General features: G+C 35.4%; 3 protein-coding genes across 5 annotated transcripts in view; 2 read left to right on the forward strand and 1 right to left on the reverse strand.

Annotated features, from left to right (window-relative positions):
* LOC110730295 overlaps positions 1 to 13,625 on the forward strand; it is a 29,906-nt gene extending 16,281 nt beyond the window's left edge. For 2 of the 3 annotated variants that reach the window (XM_021910085.1, XM_021910087.1), the window contains 13 exons: positions 333 to 380; positions 3,471 to 3,578; positions 4,498 to 4,572; positions 5,671 to 5,721; positions 6,656 to 6,799; positions 6,914 to 7,044; positions 8,259 to 8,346; positions 9,714 to 9,773; positions 9,839 to 10,043; positions 10,776 to 10,927; positions 11,085 to 11,155; positions 12,233 to 12,389; positions 13,146 to 13,625. In XM_021910085.1, the coding sequence (XP_021765777.1) occupies positions 333 to 380; positions 3,471 to 3,578; positions 4,498 to 4,572; positions 5,671 to 5,721; positions 6,656 to 6,799; positions 6,914 to 7,044; positions 8,259 to 8,346; positions 9,714 to 9,773; positions 9,839 to 10,043; positions 10,776 to 10,927; positions 11,085 to 11,155; positions 12,233 to 12,389; positions 13,146 to 13,310 (1,455 nt within the window). In that variant the 3' untranslated portion in view covers positions 13,311 to 13,625. The remainder of the gene's footprint in view (positions 1 to 332; positions 381 to 3,470; positions 3,579 to 4,497; positions 4,573 to 5,670; positions 5,722 to 6,655; positions 6,800 to 6,913; positions 7,045 to 8,258; positions 8,347 to 9,713; positions 9,774 to 9,838; positions 10,044 to 10,775; positions 10,928 to 11,084; positions 11,156 to 12,232; positions 12,390 to 13,145) is intronic. The other variant, XM_021910086.1, reaches the window with a different exon arrangement.
* Positions 13,626 to 13,765: 140 nt separating this feature from the next.
* On the forward strand, positions 13,766 to 18,238 carry LOC110730296 (subtilisin-like protease SBT2.5). Its single transcript, XM_021910088.1, has 9 exons — positions 13,766 to 14,528; positions 14,646 to 14,796; positions 14,930 to 15,342; positions 15,529 to 15,624; positions 15,794 to 15,863; positions 15,948 to 16,230; positions 16,335 to 16,663; positions 16,833 to 17,100; positions 17,248 to 18,238. Exons 1-9 carry the CDS (start codon positions 14,323 to 14,325, stop codon positions 17,940 to 17,942), a joined length of 2,511 nt encoding a protein of 836 aa, XP_021765780.1. The 5' UTR covers positions 13,766 to 14,322; the 3' UTR covers positions 17,943 to 18,238.
* Positions 18,239 to 19,040: 802 nt separating this feature from the next.
* On the reverse strand, positions 19,041 to 21,315 carry LOC110730297 (light-harvesting complex-like protein 3 isotype 1, chloroplastic). Its single transcript, XM_021910089.1, has 3 exons — positions 20,709 to 21,315; positions 19,571 to 19,708; positions 19,041 to 19,484 (listed from the first exon to the last, which is right to left on the reverse strand). Exons 1-3 carry the CDS (start codon positions 21,136 to 21,138, stop codon positions 19,234 to 19,236), a joined length of 819 nt encoding a protein of 272 aa, XP_021765781.1. The 5' UTR covers positions 21,139 to 21,315; the 3' UTR covers positions 19,041 to 19,233.
* Positions 21,316 to 21,606: the final 291 nt, after the last annotated feature.

Below are 21,606 nucleotides of genomic sequence, written 5' to 3' on the forward strand. Positions count from 1 at the left end.
GGTTAAAGTAATATAGATCAGCTGCACCTCAAAGCGCCTTTTTATGTAAATTTTTGAGTTAAGTTTTTCTTAGTTCCTAGTTTTCCTTGACTTTAATTTGGGGTCAGATATGAAACTATTTTGGGATTCCCTCTAAGGGGTATATAAGTATGTTTATCATTGTTGTGTGCTGTATATACTATTCATCGCAGTTTCTTTCCTTCTCGGATATTAATGATCTTTCCTTGCATTCGCTCTTGATCTCTCTGTCGTTTTTATTGTTGCACAAATGAATTTTTTCTTCATAATCATGTATGTGAACTTTTTTATTTGATCATCATTTATTTTTGTAGGTTAATGACAAAGATCTTGCAAAAGAACTATATAAGAAGCATAGTGCGGTGAGTAGTACACCTCTCCAGGTTAAACTGGATTACGTGTTTGAATAATTTCAGTACAAAGTAATATGCCAGAGGTAGGATTTGGACATGAAATTGATAGTTAGATGGAGAACTGCAGAAGTTGGTGATAGGCCGTCGTCGAGCCTACCAAAGATAAAAACCTAACTTGGTCTCTCTAATGGGTAGAAAGGGCAAGTAAGGGTCGATCCCACAAGGACTAAGGGGAGCACTAACAAGTATCGATTTGTGATAAGCTAAGTCAAGTCTTTTTGGGTTTTGAGTTATAATGAAAAACTACAAACAATAATAAAAAGGATCTTGGGAAGGTATCCACCAATTAAGTCATTCACAAACTACAATTTAACATACAAAACATAGCAATTTGGGGATAAATTAGGGGAAGTCATCTAAGGCACCCAACTACTCTCTCAGAGGGATTACTTGAGTTATGAATACAACCTATTCTCGTGGTTACAAAGCATAAAACAAGTGTTAAAGCATTATCACGATGACATAAACATTCCCTTGACTGGAAATTCCTATTCTCATGGCATTTCAAGTCAATTAAGCATAAGGGAGCTAACTCAAGTTCATCTCTCGATCCTTCGTTGAGAAAGCTTAGATAAATAGTTCTAGCAATGGCCACTTACAAGAACTAACAATGAAACCACTTAAACTTAACTAATTAACATCCCACATTAGCTAAATCAACACATGCAAACAAGTATTTGTGAATTCATCAATGGTTTCAACCATTCCAAGTAAAAGAACTACTCACACATCATTATAAATTGCAAAACTAAAGTAGTAAACTACTAAGAACATGAATCCAAACACTAATTTAACATAAACAAGTAATAAAACTAGAAAAGATACAAAAAATAAGTAATTAAAGCAATAAAATAAGAGAGAGTAAGAAATTCTCATTGATAATGCAAGAAATAATCAAATCTTCAAGTCTCCTTCCTTCAATTCTTCATATTCCAAGCTTTCAACAAGTTTTTCACACTTCCTCTCTCTAGAAAATGAGAGTTTCTCTCTCTAAAAATCCTAACCTAAGCTAAAACTACTGTAAGAAGATCTCCCTTACAAATGAAGCCAAAGAGGTATTATATAACCCCCAAGTAAAAGGACGGAGAACACGAGGAAACGACCCGTCTACAGGTCGGCACGGACGTGCCAAAGGTTGCACGGACGTGCAGACCTGTTAGCTATTGCCTGACCTTGCACGGACGTGCTTCATTTGGCAGGGACGTGCAGTGACTTGCACGGACGTGCCACTTATTGGCACGGACGTGCAGCTCTTTTCTAGCGAAACAACTTATTTTCGGAAGGTCATAACTTCTTCGTTACTCATCGGAATAAGGCATGTGACCAGTCGTTGGAAAGCTATTGAGATGAACTTTAATCTCCAATTTGAATCACTTTAAAAATGTTGAGTGGAACAAAAGTTATGGTCAGTTGAATTTGACCTTAGTGCAAAAATCCTTCCAAAACTTTCCAAAAGCTTTTCATTTCTCTTTAAGGCACTCATCCTTCTTTCTTGATTGCTCTATCAACCAAGCTTTCCCTTCTCCTTGTTCACTCATGCTTGATCACGTCCATGTATAGTGCTAAAAATAGCTACATTACATCAAAAACACAAACAACTCGTGAAGCATGGATGGTACAAAGTTTGTATAAAAATAGGATAAATAATGAACATTGATGTCGAATAATCACGAAAACAAGGTTCAAAAGTACCCAAAAATCATACCAAATAACAAGTTATCAGTTGGTTGCATTCTTGTGTGGAACTTGTTGCTAAGAATTTTGGAAATTTAAAATTGCATGTGAATTCGTAATGAGTAAACAAGTGCAAGAAAGATTTCATGAGGAAAAATCTTGGGCCCTATAAGAAGATTGCCCTGACTCGAACCTTTTCATTCAAGGGAAACAACAATGTTACAATTCTATTGCTAACTAGGGCCACTCTGAGTTCTTAGAACTCAGTTCCCAAAGCAGCCCCTTTAACTGTTGTACTTGTTTTACTTGAAGTCTTCTCTGTTTGTTCTAGGCTTCACTAAAAGCCTATGCATACACAAAAGAACTTGCTTAAGTTATAGCCCTAAATCCTAAAGATTGCTGCTCAATAACACAAACTCTAGTACGTTGAAACAAAAGAGTTTTAAAATTCAGTTTATTAATATCATCGGAAGTGTAGAAATAAAATGTTTGATGGAATGTAAAGTTAATGGATTCAATTATATATATTCAAAGAGGGACACGTGATTGTGGGAAAAGTTAGTGGGCCATGGTGGGTATGGTAAATATAAGTTAACAATGGTGGTCCCTTCCACTTATGAAGTGTGTCAACTATTTTGAAACAGCCTAAAGAGGGAATTATGTCAATTATTCCAAAACGGAAGAGTAATGCAACATAAATTCTAGGGATGAACCCCATAACTGTAAGCAGTTAGAGAGATCTTGGGAAATAGGTTAAAGAACAATCATCACATCAATGTTAGAATGGTTTTTATTACTGATTGTTAGAATGATTGTTTTAGAACAATCATCACATAAATTCTAAAATTAACTCATGACGATGGAAATTTTTAGTAAACGTGCTATATTAATTTTAGAATGATTGTTTTTATAAATTGAAAAGACGATATTAAAATAAAATTGAAATTCTAAAAGATATATTAAATTTCTAAATTATAAATTTTGAGTTTCAAACTTAATGTTTAATTTTAAAAGGTTTTATCCTGGAATATCTGCTCATGTTAAAACCTAATCTCGTAATTGAGATTTATTAGGAATGTAGATGATGTTAAAACTTACACAAAATCCACTTATGAATCCTAGAAATAAATTTTTATCAACAGTCCTCATGCTCCGTGATTGCCTTTGCACCAACTCAGGAACTGTAGGTTTGATTGTTCTTACTAAGGAACCTTGTGATGCATGATGACTTGCTATTGATTTTCGTATCTTCTTATTTTTCACATAATTGTAACTCATTTTGCATTGAAGTTCAATAACAATAAATTAGGCTAGTCCATGTTGCTTTCCTCCATTAGCTGATGTGGCTCTCTTTGTGTTGAACAGACTCATCGTCGAAAAGCCCGGGCTTGGCAAATGTTATGTATTCTATCAAGATTTATTGATCAGGATATTGTTCTGCAAGTTATACAGAGCTTGTCCATATCATTGTATGTAAGTAACTTTGCTAGATGAAATGCTACACTATGTACACTCTGGAAATCAGTCTACCATTAATGAGATAGAAGCAGCTGACTTTTTTCGTTCTATGGTATGGATATGATGCAGAGCTCAACCCAAGAACCCTAAATGCGTCTTTGTAGAGGAATAACCTGATAGGACTATTCTGGTAATCATAGGAAGTAGGTTTTGAAGTAGGTTTGTATTTTTTATTGAATTGGAGAGAATAAGGGCTTTAGGAAGGAAAGGATGTGCTCTCTTCAACTTTTTTTGACTCATCTGCAATTTATTTTTAAGAACTTATCAGCACTATATTTGTATGAACTTGTCTGAGAATAAGGCGTCAGACAAGTCAAGGAGTAAAGATTATCTCCTTGGTTTTGAAAATCCCAAATGCAATATAGAATGTGAGCTAAAGCACACACCTTATTAGAATGCCCACGAAAGATAATGTGTTGGCCCAGAAAAAACCCTCATCGACCCCAGCTGCATTTCATTCACCTCTTGGACCATCTGGAATACATAAATTAAATTTCTGTATGTTTGACAATGGTTTTGCCTTTTGCTGGCCATGCACAAATTTCTGGAGAACTTTCATCTTTACTGTGTTGGCCCACAATATTATCCACTAGAATTTAAGCTTTTAATTTTTCATTTTTACTTGCTGATTGAAGATGTAAATCAGACAGAAGTATATAGATTATTCTTGTATCCAAGATTGATATGCTTACGCCTGTAAGAGCACATTATGCGTCTGTTGGTCTTTCAGCTTAATCTATAAATACTGCTGTCTGCCCTTTCATCTCTGTTTCCTTTTTTTTTTTCCAAAAAAAAGGAGGGGGACAGGGGTAGTGGAGTTGGAAACTGACTATTAAATCTTGGAAGTGCTTATGATAGTCACATTTTGTTGCAGAGAAACAACTTGCCTGCAGTTCGGCAGTACTTGGAAACTTTTGCAATACATGTTTACCTTACTTTTCCATTCTTGGTATGTTATATCTATTTGATTATTTTATTTTGTCTATGTTTTTGTTGATTTAGTTTACATCGTTTAGTTGATAATAAATCCATAGGATAAGGAAGAATAGATGTATTTATTGTGGATGTTTGAATTTAAATAGAACTTCCTTTGTTCCATTCAATCGCAACATATTCTCTTTGGGAAGTTGCATATTAATTGCAACATTATTTAGCCAAAATTATCTCCATTCCCCTCTTCACTTGGGTACAACTTTATATCTCTATGACTCTATCTATCTCCTCTCCTAAATACTGTGCATCACCTAGCGTCATGATTAAATAAAATAACAAAGTCGTATTTGGTATTTAGAAGTACAACACTAATACTTCATCCATTTTTTTTAGTTGCATCACTTTGCAAATTGCGGACTCATAGGCAATTTTTGTAGATGATAGAGATAGAGAGAATATAAAAAATGGATCCATGTGAAAGGAGAGAGATAGAGAGGGTTAATTAACTAAAAAGGAAAGTGATGCAACTAATTTGAAACTTCCGTTTTAGGAAAGTGATGTAATTAAAAAGAAACGGAGGAAGTATGAATTTTGTAAGATAAACCAAAATTCAAGCATGGGAGTGATCAAAATATGCTATAAACATTTTGTAATAAATGTAAATACTACCCCCGTTACAGGTTATGTGCAACGATTAGACATTTTCCCTCTCTGCTTTATGTCAAATTGTTGCACTAACCTGTAACGGAGGTAGTAGACAACGGTTGTTTCAAGGGAAAATTTAATTCGTTGTCTAAAATTTGTTGGCAGTTGGAGCAAAATCTACTTATGAGATTACTTTCTCTATGGAAAAAATAACATTTCACAGAGTGTTATCTTCTATAATGCGATGAATCATGGATTTGACAGTTTAATGTGCGATTACAGCTTATTGTACAATAATTGTGTTTGCTGTGTATAGTTGTATTTTTTTTTAATAGTTGTATTTAAAATCTTCTATAGGAGGACCTCTGCTCGTCCACTACTTTATCTGGGGATATTGTTGTAATATTCTTTGTCATTGATAGAGTAAAAGAATATCGATCTCTGAACTGTTTTATTACTTACATCACAGGTACGGCAGCATTTAGCTCCTATATTAAGTGATTACAATATGAAGACTCAGGTTTGTATCTTTTTTTCTCTTTCATTCTCTTCCAGTGAGAGATTCATTCGTTTTAAGCTTACAACATGACTAATAATGACTGATTGTATAATTCTGTATGTTGTTGATATATACTGGCTATAATGTTTTTTCTTGCAGATCAATTTTTTTGTCTAATAATCAATTTTTTTTTAAGGCTTTTTAATTGTTAAACAAATTTGTTATGAAGAAAATTTGTGGAACATTACAAATTTAACGTTTTAACAGTCACATGAATGGTCTCATATCTTATTTGTTTTTGTTGTTTTTGATAAGTAAATGTAAACAGTGTCAACACTTACCCATGATTCCATTTAGCTAGTAATTCCATTTAGCTAGTAATTAAGGACATGTAAAAGTGTGCATTTTGTTAAAAGAAGTTAAATAAATAAGGGGGGGGGGGGGGGGGAGGACTTTATTCTTTATTTGTACGGCTGCTTCACAACCGATTGGACTGATTAAAGTCGGAGGGCATAGTTGACGATTTGATGATCAGATGTCTTAGAAAGATCATTATAGTTCTGTTTTGTACTGGATGCAGTGCACTGCATGTATGGTGTGATTGCTTTTGGTTAGCGATTTGCAATATTTGATAATGTGTTGTATCTATAAATTCATTCCCGGGATTGCTATGGCTATTTGAGGGCAGGTAATGTTTGACCTTAGCCCTCCTTTTGTGTATGGTTCTTGTTGTCTTCATATTATTGCGAGTGAATGCATCATATTGTGTATGGGGCTGCGCTCTTACTGTTTTTTCTCCTAAGCATCTTATCCTGTTGTGATTTCTAACTATTTATCCATTCTTTCACTATTCTCCTTTTTCTGCGAAAAGTGATTGGGTTAAATTATTATTTTTTTAATATTGAATAACAGTTGATTCTTGATATAGGCAACTAAACTTTAAAATTGGATGCAGGCACTGTCCTCATATGTATATATAGCAGCTAATGTCATGATCCATGCAAAGGCAGAAGCTCAATCTAAGCATTTGGATGAATTGCTTCCACCTTTAATTCCATTGTTGACTTCCCACCACCACACATTACGTGGTTTTACTCAGGTTTTTCTGTGCTGCACTTGTCTTACCTTCTTTCCTTTCTGGTAAATGTTTGTTGTGAACAGTAAAGTTCTTAAAAATCTGAGTCATTTTATACATAAAACATTAAATTTTCAGTTGCTGGTATATCAAATTTTCTGTAAGCTACTGCCGGAAATAGATTCTAGCTGGTCTGGATCAATTGTTTTGGAGAAAAGGTGCTTCAGAAGTTTGAAGTCATACTTGGAATTAAATCCTGACTGTGCGAGGTACTACTATCTCTAGTTTTTCAGTTTTTGGTCTTAAAATGTACGTCTTTGTGTCACCATAAGGAAAATAAAAAAGATGATTATTTTTGCATAATGAGCATTTTTCATCATAAATTGACGAGGTTGAAGAATATTCCAACATTGTTCCACATCCTTGTTTCTAGTTTATGTATTGGCTGGTATAAACTGCAACTTCATGCTGCTTATTTTTGCTCTTCTTCCCAAAACCCGTATTGATCTGAATGACAATAATTGTAGCTTATCAATTTTTCCCTTTGTGGTCCTTGTATCCCTGGTTTGTTATTTGACTATCTAGCTGGAGGCTTATCATTCACTGCGTTCTTTATTCTACAAGATCAATGAAATTTTGTATCTTCACAGCTACTTTGAGGTTGAATGTTGAAGGAACTTTTTTTTTATTTTTATTTATTTATTTAGATATTTTTTATTTTAATTTGTCATCTTTTCTTGATCAATTGCACATTGTGTAGAGGCTTGTTATAGTTGTGTACCTTTTTATTTTTTATTTATTTTTAATTTTTTTTTACTGTCACTAATTTGATATCTTCGACTTGTTTTCTTCCATAACATTGTCAATTTTTCATTGGAGTTTAACATCAGTAGGGGGGAATCATTAATTCAATATAAAGATACTGTAATTTTCTATTCAGCATGGGTCACATCTCATAGGTTTAAATTTATGACATTATGCACCGTCAAAAGGCTTGGATCTCACTATTTTATCTTCTCTTATAATGACAAGCAATTGCAAAGCCATGTAGTATCCTGATTAATTGTCAAAAAGTGACTTAAAATTCTTCCTGTGCACCTTTCTATCTTAGCGGTGTTTGACACTTTCCTTTAAGGGCCTATTCTCTTCAGCTTAATTTCAGTTCAGCTTCAATTAGTTCAGTTCAGTTCAGCTCCTAATTTTCCTTCTCTCATAAACAGTTCAGTTCAGCCCAACTCCAATAAGTTCAGCTCACTTCAGTTCAGTAAATCAGAACAGGCCCTAAGTGCTTATTTTCTGCCAGTCTAAGATATTCTCCTGTTTATCATAGATATCACTTGTTTGAGGTTAATTATAAGTATAGAGTTTGGGATGCTGGTCGTTTTTTTTTCTCATGTATATTTCATCGATAATTAGTTGTTCTGTTGATAAGCATATCTCTTGTGTTTTGGGGTATTCTGATGGTCAGTATTGTTGCTTGCAGATTGCGAGCCTCATTGGAAGGGTATCTTGACGCTTTTAATCCTATTGAATCTACTACTCCTGCGGGAATCTTCTCCAGCCGTGTTGAGGTTAGATGTTTCGCTATTAAGGGAGGACAATATTAGTTATACCTTTTCACTTCATTCAGCTGCACCCAGCACTTGCTTCTGTTTTACTTGTTTTTTGATGTCAATCATAATGTATCCTTCAAATATTTAGAGTGGAATGACAGGATATGGGAACTATTCTGTGGAAAAGCCACTTGGTTCTCTGATGTACAATGGTGGTACAATATTTTTTACTAGTTTCTTGAAGATATTGGTCCTGTTCTGCTTCATGTTACCTTGTGATGCTACTCATAGTACTGGAGGAGCTCAAAGTGCAATTTTTAAGCTGATTTTTTATTATTATTATTATTATTATTATTATTATTATTATTATTATTATTATTATTATATATATATTTTTTTTGGTGTGTTTGGCCTTACTGAATTTGTTTGGTTATTAAGCGGCTAATTAAAGCTTCTCACTAGTATTGGGTTGGAGATTAGGTGCCTTTGGCATTAATAACCAGCCTATTTCAGCATTTCTTATTTGTTTTAGTCATAGCTAGGCTTAAAAACATGCAACCTCCCCCTTCTTTATCATACAACATACTCTGTTAGTAACAAATTGAGTAAGCCTACATGAGTGCCTCTTTCCGCGTTCTTTATTACTTATTGTTGGATTGATATGAGAAGATAATTGTTTGGAACAAAAGAGAGGATTTTGTATTGGCACTTGGGTTTCTTCCACACCACAATAGGAACACACCCTCATTTCTCATAAAACTAATATCACTCAACATCAACTGTGGCAGAAAATAAGGGGAATGAAGAAAATAAATAGAAAAAGAACCATTGGTGCGACTACATTTAAGACAGATCTTCATATTACTTTACTGAAAGCCCTAACATGTTAATAGTATCTACTCCCTTCCATTTCATAATATAGTCTATTTCATTTTGCACGGTCCTCAAGAAGTACCTTTAGTCATTTATATTTTTAATTACGTATTAACAAAAACTATAAAAAATTGATTCATAAAACCACACATTGAGACAAATTTAGCATTAATTTACATATATGTTTTTTTTTTTGTTATACCACACATTGAGACAAATTTAGCATTAATTTAGCATTAAAAACTATATACATATGGTCAAGTTTTTAAAATCTGACCATAAAAATGGAAATGAGGACTATAATATAGGATGAAGGGAGTATTGTTTCATTTGCAGATCATTCATTTTATGGCTGCATGCTTAAAGTTGTGTTTTCTGATAAGAATTTCTGCATGCTTAAGGGTGATTTATTGAACAGAGAGAATTATAAAGCTGCAGTGTTTACTTAGATAAGTATCTTGGTGGTTTTGGACAAGATTCTCTGCTGATATCTCATTTGTTGTATTATGTAGGATATGGATTTTGAATGTGTTCCAATGTGCCTAATAGATCGAGTGATGAACTTTTTAAATGTAAGTTGTTCTCTTCTAGACACTTTCTGCTTTCTGGCCTTGTCTCATCATGCTGCAATGCTTAGGCTGTCAGAGAAGAACTCAGAAATTCAATGGCCAAGGATGAATCTACTCTCAAGAATGAGACTTTAATGATCGCAGAAGATCGAGGCTGTATGTCTCATTCAGCAAATGCAGGACAAGAAATATTGCTTGCTTCACCCTTAAGTAATACTCCGTTGGATTTTCAGAAGAAGTTCACATTGTCTAAGCACGATTTGCTTAGTGATGGTAAGAATTCAAAGATGATTATTGATTTCTTTGGCATAGTGTTCAATATTCATGTTAAAACTGAGACTATGAAAAAAAGAACTCATAAAGTATTACCCAGTGCCATAGTTTCTGTTAAGTTGGATTATGTGGAGGAGTCAAAGCATTAGCAACCTTACACCAATATAAGTTTTATATTATGTCTTCTCTGATGTGATGTCTTATACTCACATACGAAGTATGAAGGCAGATGGTCTCATTAAGCAAACTTTTTCTTGATGAAATCTTGTCTGAAGTTTGGTTCCCTCCTACTTCTAGGGAGCTGACCTCCACATGTCCTCTATTTTTTAATCCTTCAAGAAATTAATGCCTTAGGGCTGGATGGAGGGAGAAATGAGCGCAAAAGGGAGGACCATCTCCTTTCTATCTTTAAATAATTAACTTAACTTGGAGCAAGTGTTTAGCATGATCTGCACCGTAATTATGGTGGAGGGCAACAAATTCTCTGATTCCTTTAAGTTTGTTTCTTTGGTGCTTCAATTCCCTCTGCATGCCTTTAACGTTGTTCTCCATTCCACAAAATAGTGTTACATAAAAAGCTAGAAGCCTCCCTCACACCTTATTCCTCTTCTATATATAATTTTCACAATTGTAACCAACTTTTATTAACATGCAAAAAATACTAGTTCTCTTGCTGATGTCAATGGATTATCGTAACATTTCCCCCCCCTGAACTCTGTCTTTACTGAGCAGAATTGGAAAAGGAGGACCAACTTCTTGAGCAAATATTGCAGTCAAGAACCATATCTATGGAAAAGGTCAAGGCAAACCGACAGCAAATCATTCTTGTTGCATCTCTCATTGATCGTATACCAAACCTTGCTGGGTTGGCAAGAACTTGTGAGGTGTGTTGACTTTAGAATTACTTTTTGGCATTTATTATTCTTTCTATTTTCTTCATTTTGTGCTTCTTATCCTTTCTTCGTATACCCTCTTGAGCTTCACGTATGCTAATAATGCTTGTTCATCGTATATCAATGGGTTCGATTTTGCGTCTAGCAGGTATTCAAAGCAAGTAGTTTGGCAATAGCAGATGCTAATGTGCTACAAGACAAACAGTTCCAGATGATAAGGTTTGATTAAGAACTCTCTTTCTTCTGTTTGACATCTCCTCCAATTTGTATTTAACTTAATTATCTATCACTCAGAATTAGAAAAACCTCTATGGAATGATGTATGAAACAAATGTTAGTGAAGATCGTCTATAAACATTAATATATAGTGGAGATTTTCGCCATTATGTAAATCCGATTTCTGGAGAGCAGTTATACTTATAGGATGTTCCATGGTCAGGAAATTTCTTTGGTTAATTATGGGATGGAGTGGTGTATTTAGCTTCACTACGGACTCACTGTCATGGGGTGTTTCCTGGCGTGTCCCTTTCTAATGTATTGCAAGTTGGTTTTTTTTTTCTTTTTCCTTTCCCCTGATTTCTGATGGAAATTTAATCCCCCTTGCTTTCTTATTTGGTTTTAAAGAGAACAAGTTTTTTATCACTACAAACTGAAATTCTCGTAGGTGTTTCAGCAAAAGAGAATAAAGATAATAAGAACACATATTTAACATGGTTCACTAACAATGAGTTAGCTGCGTCCATGGACAAGTGAGAGGGGTGCTGGATGAGTTTGCTAATCCTCTTTGTATTCTAAAGTATGGTACGTCTATAGCTTCTTGAGAAACCCTGTACTAATATACTGCAAGTTCAAAGACCCAATTTATTCCTGTAGCCTAATGTGTGTGTTTGTATTCCCCAATGGTGAGAAACTACCTGCCACTTCTTCTTCTCTTTCTCTGTAGATTTGCTCCATGACCCTAGGGACTAGGGAGAGGAATTGTGAGTAAACCCACTAAATCCTGTTTGGGAAACAAATTGTGAGCAAATGTCATGGATTGATGAGCAATCGAGTTCTTCCATGAGAAAGGGTTGGCTTAGAACATAAGCTTCCCAAATTTGAGAGTGACTGTTGGAAATATTTTTAATATATTAGTGTTTTATTTATTAATTAATTTGTTTTTTTTTTTTTTGTTGAAACTTTTTACAGAGATCTTGCATTTTTTTTTTAATCCTTAAAGCTTTCCTCGTGTTATGATTGATAGCTTTCTGGCATGTAATTAATTATTATTTTAATTAATATATGTTACATTGCCAGTGTCACGGCAGAGAAGTGGGTTCCCATCATAGAGGTCCCAGTGAATAGTGTCAAAAACTTTCTGGAGAAAAAAAAGCGAGAGGGTTTTGCAGTTTTGGGATTGGAACAAACTGCAAATAGCATACCCCTGGACAAGTACAACTTCCCCCAACGAACGGTTAGTTACTGTTATGTATGTCAGGAATTTGCTGTACATTATCTAGAGTTATGTGAAGATTTCAGTGCTTACTTATTGTGCAACTAATCAGAATGTGAAAGATTTGGCAATCCTAACCTGACATGTGACCCGACACTGACCCGTACCTTACCCGAAAGTGGAGTTGACCCGATACCCAAAATGGCCCGACCCAATTATACCTGATTAGAAGTTGACTCAATACCTAAAATGACCCAACCTAAAGTTGACTCGATCTGATTTTAACCGAATTGCTTGACCTAAATAGACTCGATACCCAAAATGTCCCAAACTAAAATTACCTAATACCCAAACTAAAAAGGCCTAGTGTCATAAATGACTCAAACTGTTTCATCTCCAATCGTAACTGAACTCGCAAACCAAATAAAATTATCGATTTGAGCTTGATCTACAATATCAACACTAAATGAATGATCCGAACATGACCCGACCCGAACGTACTTGACTCGAAATTTACCCAGCCCGAACATACTCAACCTGAAATTGGCATGACATGAAATCGGCTCGATACATGACCCGAATTGACACGACCCGACCCCGACCCAAATGTTAGCAGACCCAAAATGACCTACACAAAATTAACACGACCCGTACCTCTTTGCCAAGTCAATGTGAACTCAATGGACATTTACACGATCTGTACCCCATTTGTATTCGCTTTATGATTATCACATTAGTTGTTTTGAAATGATGTGTACTTGTTTATTTCCCTTTCAGGTCCTTGTTCTTGGCCGTGAAAAGGAGGGTATACCTGCTGATATAATCCATGTTTTGGATACTTGCATTGAAATCCCACAGTTAGGGGTAGTTAGGTCCCTCAATGTTCATGTTAGTGGCGCCATTGCTATCTGGGAATATACTCGTCAGCAGAGATCTAGATAAATCTGTCATTCTGCATCTACTGAAATTTAATTCAAGATTGCTGCATATTCATCTTCATGTTGTTAAATTTTATGAATCGTGTTCTCTGTAGTCTGTAATGCTTCAATTATAGATATTTTTTTTGTAGAACATCTTACGAAGGTTATATCCCTTCAGGCCACTCCTTGGTAGTTTTACTTTCTTTTTGATATAAATATATCGTAGTCAAAGGGTCTTAAGATTTGCTCCAATGTCATGTGACATTGTTAGTATTCAGGTCAAATGATATGAGTCTTATGACAATGAAATAGTATAGACTGAATCATTCTTTTGTTATCGCTGTTCCCCCTTTTCATCTTTTTATGACTTTTCACATTATCTTGTCATCCAATACCGGAAGGTTTTCAGTGACGTCCCAGCATGATTGGTCATTTGAACTCAGATTGCTGTTTCTGGTGTGGAATGTATTTGACTATGCTTTATTTATGCATTCTTGATGATATCACTGGCACTTTTCTTATTTTTGTAAGAAGGGCATCTGAGTTCCTTAAATCAGTTATTAATTTACAGGGTTCACTTTTGTGTACCACAATATGACAATTTTTAGGCAGGAGGATAGTGGTTAAGAAATGAGGAAGGTGTGGGACTGTGGGTGGGATTATTTAAGTATATTACAGTTGCTCTTCAACAGCTCTTTGAGATGGGCTGCATAGCATCCCTTAATTTGTTTGCCTCTATTTTTGTAAGATCTTGCTCTTGGGTGTATAGAAGAGCGCAGTAAGGGGAAGAGAGGAGGTGGGTGAGGAATGAGGAATGCATGGATGGTGCTAATAAATTTAACTACTTGCATCAGAAATAGATGATTTAGTTGCATGCAAGCATGTGAATCTTCCCTGCTTACCTAATTAATGAGACTGATCAAGAAGGCATTTTCTCCACCTGATCCAACTATAAAACACTGGTGCAGTGATTGGTCTTTAGTGGATTTCACCCTATTAATACTTTTGGTGGAATGCTCTCTCTTTGAACTTTGATGAAAAGTACCATCTTTTTAACATACATTATGCGCTGCTATTTGCCATTACTTGTAGATATGGAAATGCGACTAAGTCTAGCTGTATTCTTTCTAATTAGTTGTAGTCACATGTTAAATCACTTCATTGTGCATGCTGAAGTCTTCATGGTTCTCATGGAGGGTGATTCCTTCGTCTCGAGGACTAGTTACCAGGGCAGCTCCAGGTAACAATAAACTTTGTATTTTATTGCGCCTTTTCCCTAATATCATGCTGCAAATACCTATTCATTCTTTTAGTTTTCCCTGTGTTCTTTTCACGGAACTTGTGCACTTCTTTGCAGGAATTACGATGACATTAAAGTACACAAAGAAATGATAGATAAACAGCATGATGTTTTATTGGAGACCCTGCTGGATTCTGGTTCATACACCAAGCTCTACAGCTACAGTCATTTGCTCAATGGATTTGCCATCCATGTCACATCCAAAAAGGTAAATTCATTTTAGGGAAATTTTCTGAACTCCTGATTATGAACTGCTAATGTTGCCTCAATTATTCGTCCATGCACCTCTGAGTCTCTGACTGTCTATTGTTCTATAAGCTGTCAATTTTTTACACTTGCAGGCTGTTGAATCTCTTCGTAATGCAACAGGAGTAAGGGCTATTCATGAAGATATGAAGATGGAGAAGCTTACCACTCATACACCTGATTATCTAGGAATTCCTACTGGTGTTTGGCCATCTTTAGGTGGTGCGAGGAGTTCTGGTGAAGGCATGGTGATTGGCTTGATTGACACTGGAATTAATCCTAACCACCCAAGTTTTTCTAATTTACCGTCATTGAGAACTAAGGGTTCTATGGATGATTATAGTACCAGGTTTAAAGGGAAATGTTCCTCTGGTGAGAGGTTTCCCTTTACTGCTTGCAACGGCAAGATAGTCGGGGCACAGTATTTTGCACGTGCTGCCATTGCCGCTGGTGACTTTAATGCTACACGTGATTATGCCTCCCCTTATGATGCTGATGGTCATGGAAGGCAAGTCACATAACATGAACATGCCAGTATCTTTAGAGCTTGAGTGGTAATTTAGCATTAATTTGGGCCTTAGATCATCATAAACTTGCATCATAACAAGTGCTTTAATGACAGTTGGTCCATAATATACTTGGTAATTCATCTGAATTTAATTCTGTTATTTTGCTGACTATCTATATCTGATAGCCATACAGCATCAACAGCTGCTGGTAACTATGAAACACCGGTTATTGTCAATGGCTTCAACTATGGGAATGCGAGTGGCATGGCTCCAGGAGCTAGGTGAGGCATTCGAACATGATAAGATAACTTACCGACCTATTTATCTGTTACAGGAAGGAGAGAGAAAAAAAAAAAAAAAAAAAAAAACCCTATCAGTTGAGAAATTTTCTTGTATGTGAGGATAAATCCACTGATTCAATTGCTAATGCATTATCCTTATTTTGGTTAGCATTGCTGTCTACAAGGCTCTTTATACATTTGGAGGCTATATGTCAGATGTTGTAGCAGCTGTTGATCAGGTTTGGTATTTTTTTATATTTAAATTTGATGCTATATATGCTTCTGTCTATGTGTTCGTTTAGTTGATCTTGTTTCCTGCCTAGGCTGTGGAAGATGGAGTCGATGTACTAAGCCTCTCCGTTGGACCTTCTAGTGTTCCACCTGGGCCTTCTGCCTTCCTTAATGTTCTAGAAATGGAACTATTGTTTGCTACAAAAGCTGGTGTAGTTGTAGTTCAAGCTGCTGGTAATGGTGGTCCTTCTTCTAGTTCAATTTTATCTTTTAGCCCATGGATTACGACTGTTGCTGCCTCCATCATTGATCGCAAATACAACTCCTCCATCGTGTTGGGTAACGGACACAGCTTATCTGGAATGGGCCTTGCACGTAAATAAGACTCGCAAATTCATGCCATCTACTATTTTTCTTTTGATTTAGCTAGACTTCATTTCTCTTTCTATAATTTTCTAAGAAGCTTATATATTTTACAGCTCCAACACCAGGAGAAGCTCTTTTTCCCATTGCTTCTGCAGCTGATGTCAGTCGCCACAATGCTAGCATTGGTCTCCTCGAAAGCTGCCAAACTCCTGATGCTTTTATCCCATCTCTGGTTCGCGGGAAACTTGTTATTTGCACATATACTTTTGATTTTGAATTTGACTCCGCAAGTATAATTAGAGTAGCTGAAACAATTCGTACTGCCGGGGCTGCTGGATTTATAATGACAATGGACCCTGATGTTGGTTCTGAGGAAATCAAGGGAACCACAGTTACTCTTGGAGTGCCTGGAATTGTCCTAAACAACTTACAAGCTTCTACGGTATGGTTAACTGTCATAAATTCTTCTCTATATTTGGATTGCATTGGACTTCAGGATGAATTGATTATCTTTTGTACACATTTCTGAAAGAGAGCTTCTATGACTTGTTAAACTGTGCAACCTAGTATGCAGTGTATGTGAATCTTTTTGTGTTCAAATTTGATTGCAGGCCCTTTGGCAGTTTTACAACTCGAGGACATATAGAGGTAGAACAGGCAGAGTGCTTGCTTTCGGTGCAACAGCCAGAATTTTGGATGGTAGACAGGCAATATACACTGGGCAAGCACCAATTGTCGCTTCCTACTCATCAAGAGGACCTGATGTGAACAACGCACTTCTACAAACTGCCGATGTTCTGAAACCAACTATAATGGCTCCAGGTTCTTCTATCTGGGCTGCCTGGAGTCCAGACAGTGAGGGAGATCATTATGCAAAAGGTACTTTTCCTGTAGTTAACTTTCTATTCTTATGTAAATTATCAACCTTTTCGTTTTTTGTTTATCAGTGGACCGGTGTAGAACTAGTATGTGATTATCAACCTTTTCATTTTCTATTCTCATGTTGTGGTTGTTTTTTGAAACCAGGGCAAAATTTTGCACTTGTATCAGGTACAAGCATGGCCACTCCTCATGTAGCTGGTATTGCTGCATTAATCAAGCACAGACACCCTAACTGGAAGCCATCTGCTATAATATCAGCAATGATGACAACAACAGATATATCAGATAAAGCTGGCAATCCCATCATGGCACAAAAGACCAACCAGATAGCACCAGGCACTCCTTTTGATTATGGAGCTGGATCCATCAACCCTACTCGTGCTGTTGACCCTGGGATTGTATTCATTGCCAAATTTAAGAATTACGTACAGTTTCTTTGTGCTGTGCCAGGGGTTGATGATGAGTCTGTGAGGCGGGCAGTTGGTGTTGGGTGCCCACCTAAGAAAGGAGGTTGGTGCTCGGATCTGAATACCCCTACTATAACAATCTCAAATTTAGTGGGTTCAAGGAAAGTAGTCAGGGTGGTATCAAATGTTGGGGAAGAATCTGAGACCTACACTGTCACTGTGAGGCCACCAATGGGTGTGAGAGTCAAGGTTTCGCCAAAAAGCTTTACTGTTAGTCACAATGCTACACGGCAGCTCAAGATCGTGCTCGAAGCAACAGATTCAACTAATAACTACAGCTTTGGTGAGATGTTACTGCGTGGAGACAAAGGCCATCTAGCTCGAGTTCCAATCACCGTGCTTGTAAGCAGTGTACTTGGTAACGGGTCTTAATTCTTAAAGTCCTCGTCATTAGCTCATTATTTACGCGATTTATATAATCATAGAACTAGAATCAGAAAACTAGGCTCTTAGTATTTCTTTCAATCATATAGAGAATTTTATTTTGTCCCAAAGATTGGTATTTTGGTTGCTCTTAAAATTTTATACGAGTAATTTTTTTTTAGCTGATCATTGGTTAAAGCCCACTTGGTGGCTTGGTGCTCGATCCTGTATCTTAAAATTCTTGTATACATATTTCTGGAGAAAGATAAAAGAAGTTAGCAAATGACATTTTTCTTTTTGAACAAGAAGAACGTGATCTAACATTACATAATCATTACATTTGGGTGCACCAGCTACCGTCTTTGCAATTCTTATGATATAAGTAATTCTTATGCAACATTCAGAAGTCTCTTTGTTTTTGTTTTTTCTTAATTTTGTTTTGGGGAAAGATTGATTTAAGTGATTTTTCATTTTTCCTTTTTTTTATTTATTTTTAATTATTCAATTAAACTAAAAATTGTAAATAACCATCCTCAACACCAAATTTTGATTTTACCAATTTCTTTCCTTTTTTGTGTGTGTGTGTTTTTTTTAATGACCACCCTTTAAAATGCTAAATGTTTGATTTCACCACTTCTAAACATTTAGTTTCTTTTTTTTTAATAATAATAAAAAAAAAAAAGATTTTCATGCAAAAATTGGTTAAGGTTTTGGGGCCTTTGGGTTTAATTTCAGGTTAAATGATGTATTTTTTAATATCTTTTTAGGTGTTTTGACCTCAAATAGGATTTATAGGGCCAAAGTGATCCTCAAAACCTTTAGACCAAATTTTGGCACAAAAATCGATAACTTTTAGTTAAGAGTTAATGAAATATAAATTTTCTTGATTGTAGGGTTTTAATTTAAAAAAAATTAAAATAAAAAAAACAGATGGTATAATCAAATTTTGGTGTTTAAAAGGTGATAATTTATAATTTTTAAAAATTTAAATCATGTTTGTTTTTTCAAGAATGATGACAATCTCTGGATTGATCCTCTAAAATACTTGAGAGTAATATTTTTCTTTAGTATTTAGATCAAATGACAGATAAACATCAGTTTGAATCATTAGTGGCAATTGGCAAACCATTTTGTCATTCCCTCTTGCAGAATAAACTGAATGCTCCTAAATTCAGCACAGAATGATACAAGTATTAATAAGGTGCTAACCAAGTCTTTCTGAATACAATATTGGATGAAGCCTATCCTTAACATACAAACAAAACCATATTCAGATTAAAAATCTTATAAACTAGATGGGCTAATCTTTCTTGGAAGTAGTATTGCTCTCATCTTGCCATGTCGCTTGCCATTGCTTGTCATACAAAGTCGTCTCTTCTAGTAGCTTCTTTAAGTTATCTAGATCTTCGTTCTTACGAACGAACAGCACACCAAGAACAGCAACAAATAACAAGGTTTTACAGAAGAAGTTACCCATTTGATCAACGAGACCTACACCAGTCAAGCTATCAACAAAATAAGCCATGAAGAAACCAATCATAGCAGCACGGCCTGCCAAACCCAAAAGGAAAAAGAAATCAGTTAGTTGAACGATAAAAGTAAGGAACAATATGTGTGCATTATGTGTGGAAACAAACCATTAAGAAGCTCGGCTTCAGGAAGGTGGAATCTTTTAATCCATGCCCACCATGGAATGATTGAGGTGTCGAAAATAACAGGTTCATCATTAGTGGTTGATTCTGGGTAGGTTTGGAGCCACTTCCTCCTCCTCGCCTCTGCAAATCATCAAGAGGACCCAATTGATTACAAATCATGACAAAATTAAGAAGATAGTTGATGTCTCAGTTAATGCCAAAGGAAAATACAGTTCCAAAGATCACAACAGCATAATCATTCTAATCAAGAGGATATTAGAACAAACTATACTTTTTCTGTGAGAGATGAATTAGATGACCAAAAATCGTTAAAACTAAAACACAAATTGCAAAATGCAGACTGTCAAAAACAAATAGCTCACAGAGAGCAAAAAAGGACAAGCCAGACCATGAATTTGTCACTATGGATGTGATCATAACACACGAAACCTCTTACCTTCAAGCACCGATTAGAAAAGCTCGATAGAAAAAGGTAACACTTTCGAAAACTTTTTACCATCGAACCTTAGATGAAATCATCTTCCATAACAAATGACTTGCATATAACCAACTTTAACATCCTACTTTCATTCTAAAATTACATCTAATAACCAAGTATAATGAGAAGTTGAGAGCAATGCATTTTCACCCTTTTCAATCTAACAAATCTAGCTTTAATTTTTTTATCTCCAATTGAAACTAAAATAATCAACACCCTCAAAGATCACCTATAGCATCTCATGTCTAAAAGCAAGCTCACCAGCAGGTAACTACTGATTTCAATGCAATGGCAAACTGGCAGAATAAAACAATAATTACCATAATATGCTAAACATGCAAAACTACTGCGATAGAATCAATGCAGCAATTTGGTTCCATGGCTAAACTCCAATGACAAAAACTTAAATTTATGGTAAATGTACATGCTACAAACAGTACAAAAATCTACCTAAACCCCTTAAAATCTCAATCAAGAAATGAAAATTTAAAGAACCTACTTAGTATTCCATTAAATTTAGCAAAAACTGATCAATGTTAGAGACACAATCAAGCATAAATCACCAATGAACCAACAAAAACTGAAATTAGTTCTTCACAAAAAAAAAAAAAAGTATAAAAATTCAAATTTTAGAGCATATACCAGCATCAATAACAGCATCCCAATCTGTAGTAATTCCATCTTTCTGAAACTGCTTCAAATCCCAACTCCCATTAATCCATCTGGGGTCCACAAATTTCTTCACAACCTCTTCAGAAGCTTTAACTTCTGTAACATCTTCTGCATTTTTCTCCAATTTTTTAGGGGTTGAATCTACAGAATCAGACCCAGTTCCTTTTACCTCAGATGGGGTTTCTAGAACCTTCTCTTTAGTAACAACAGCAGAAGAAGCTACAACCCCAGCTCCATTATCAGAAGCAGAAACTCTAATTGGAGAAATTGAGAGGTTGGTTTTTCTGGGTAGAGGAAGAAGATAAGGTTTGTGGGTAAGATTGAGATTATGGTGGGGTTTTGAAGAAGGAATAGGAGAGAGAGTGGGAGTTGAAGATGAAGATAGTAAGGCCATTTTCATTATTCTTTAGGATTGAATGATAATTTTAAAGAGGAAGAAGATGAAGATGAGAGTGTTGTAGTTTGAAGATGGTGGGAGTATGGGTTCATTGAGAAGAATTCATGGTGGGTTTCAGAGAAAAACAAATCACTTTTTGGTTTTAGGGGCTCACCTTCAATCCTTTGGTTAACTTGTTTGTCATCTAGCTACTACTAGTACAAATAGTTTTTCTAAAGCCAATGGATTTTAAGATAAATTGTTAATAACGGTTGACGGGTCAATTTGTGAACAACTATTCATTAAAAAAATTACAGTACTCGCTAAAAAGTTTTATAAAAAAAAAAACTCCCCTTTAAATTTAAAAGGTTTGGGCAGTATTGTCCTTTCTCATTCTGTAGAAACTAATTTCGACGAGTGGGGTCCATTTGTTATTTTCTCAAAAAAAAAAAATATTATGAAAATGTGTGTTTCTCTTTTAGTCAATAAATT

This window comes from Chenopodium quinoa, unplaced genomic scaffold (genome assembly GCF_001683475.1).
Source record: "Chenopodium quinoa cultivar QQ74 unplaced genomic scaffold, ASM168347v1, whole genome shotgun sequence".
NCBI classification, from domain to species: Eukaryota; Viridiplantae; Streptophyta; class Magnoliopsida; order Caryophyllales; family Amaranthaceae; genus Chenopodium; species Chenopodium quinoa.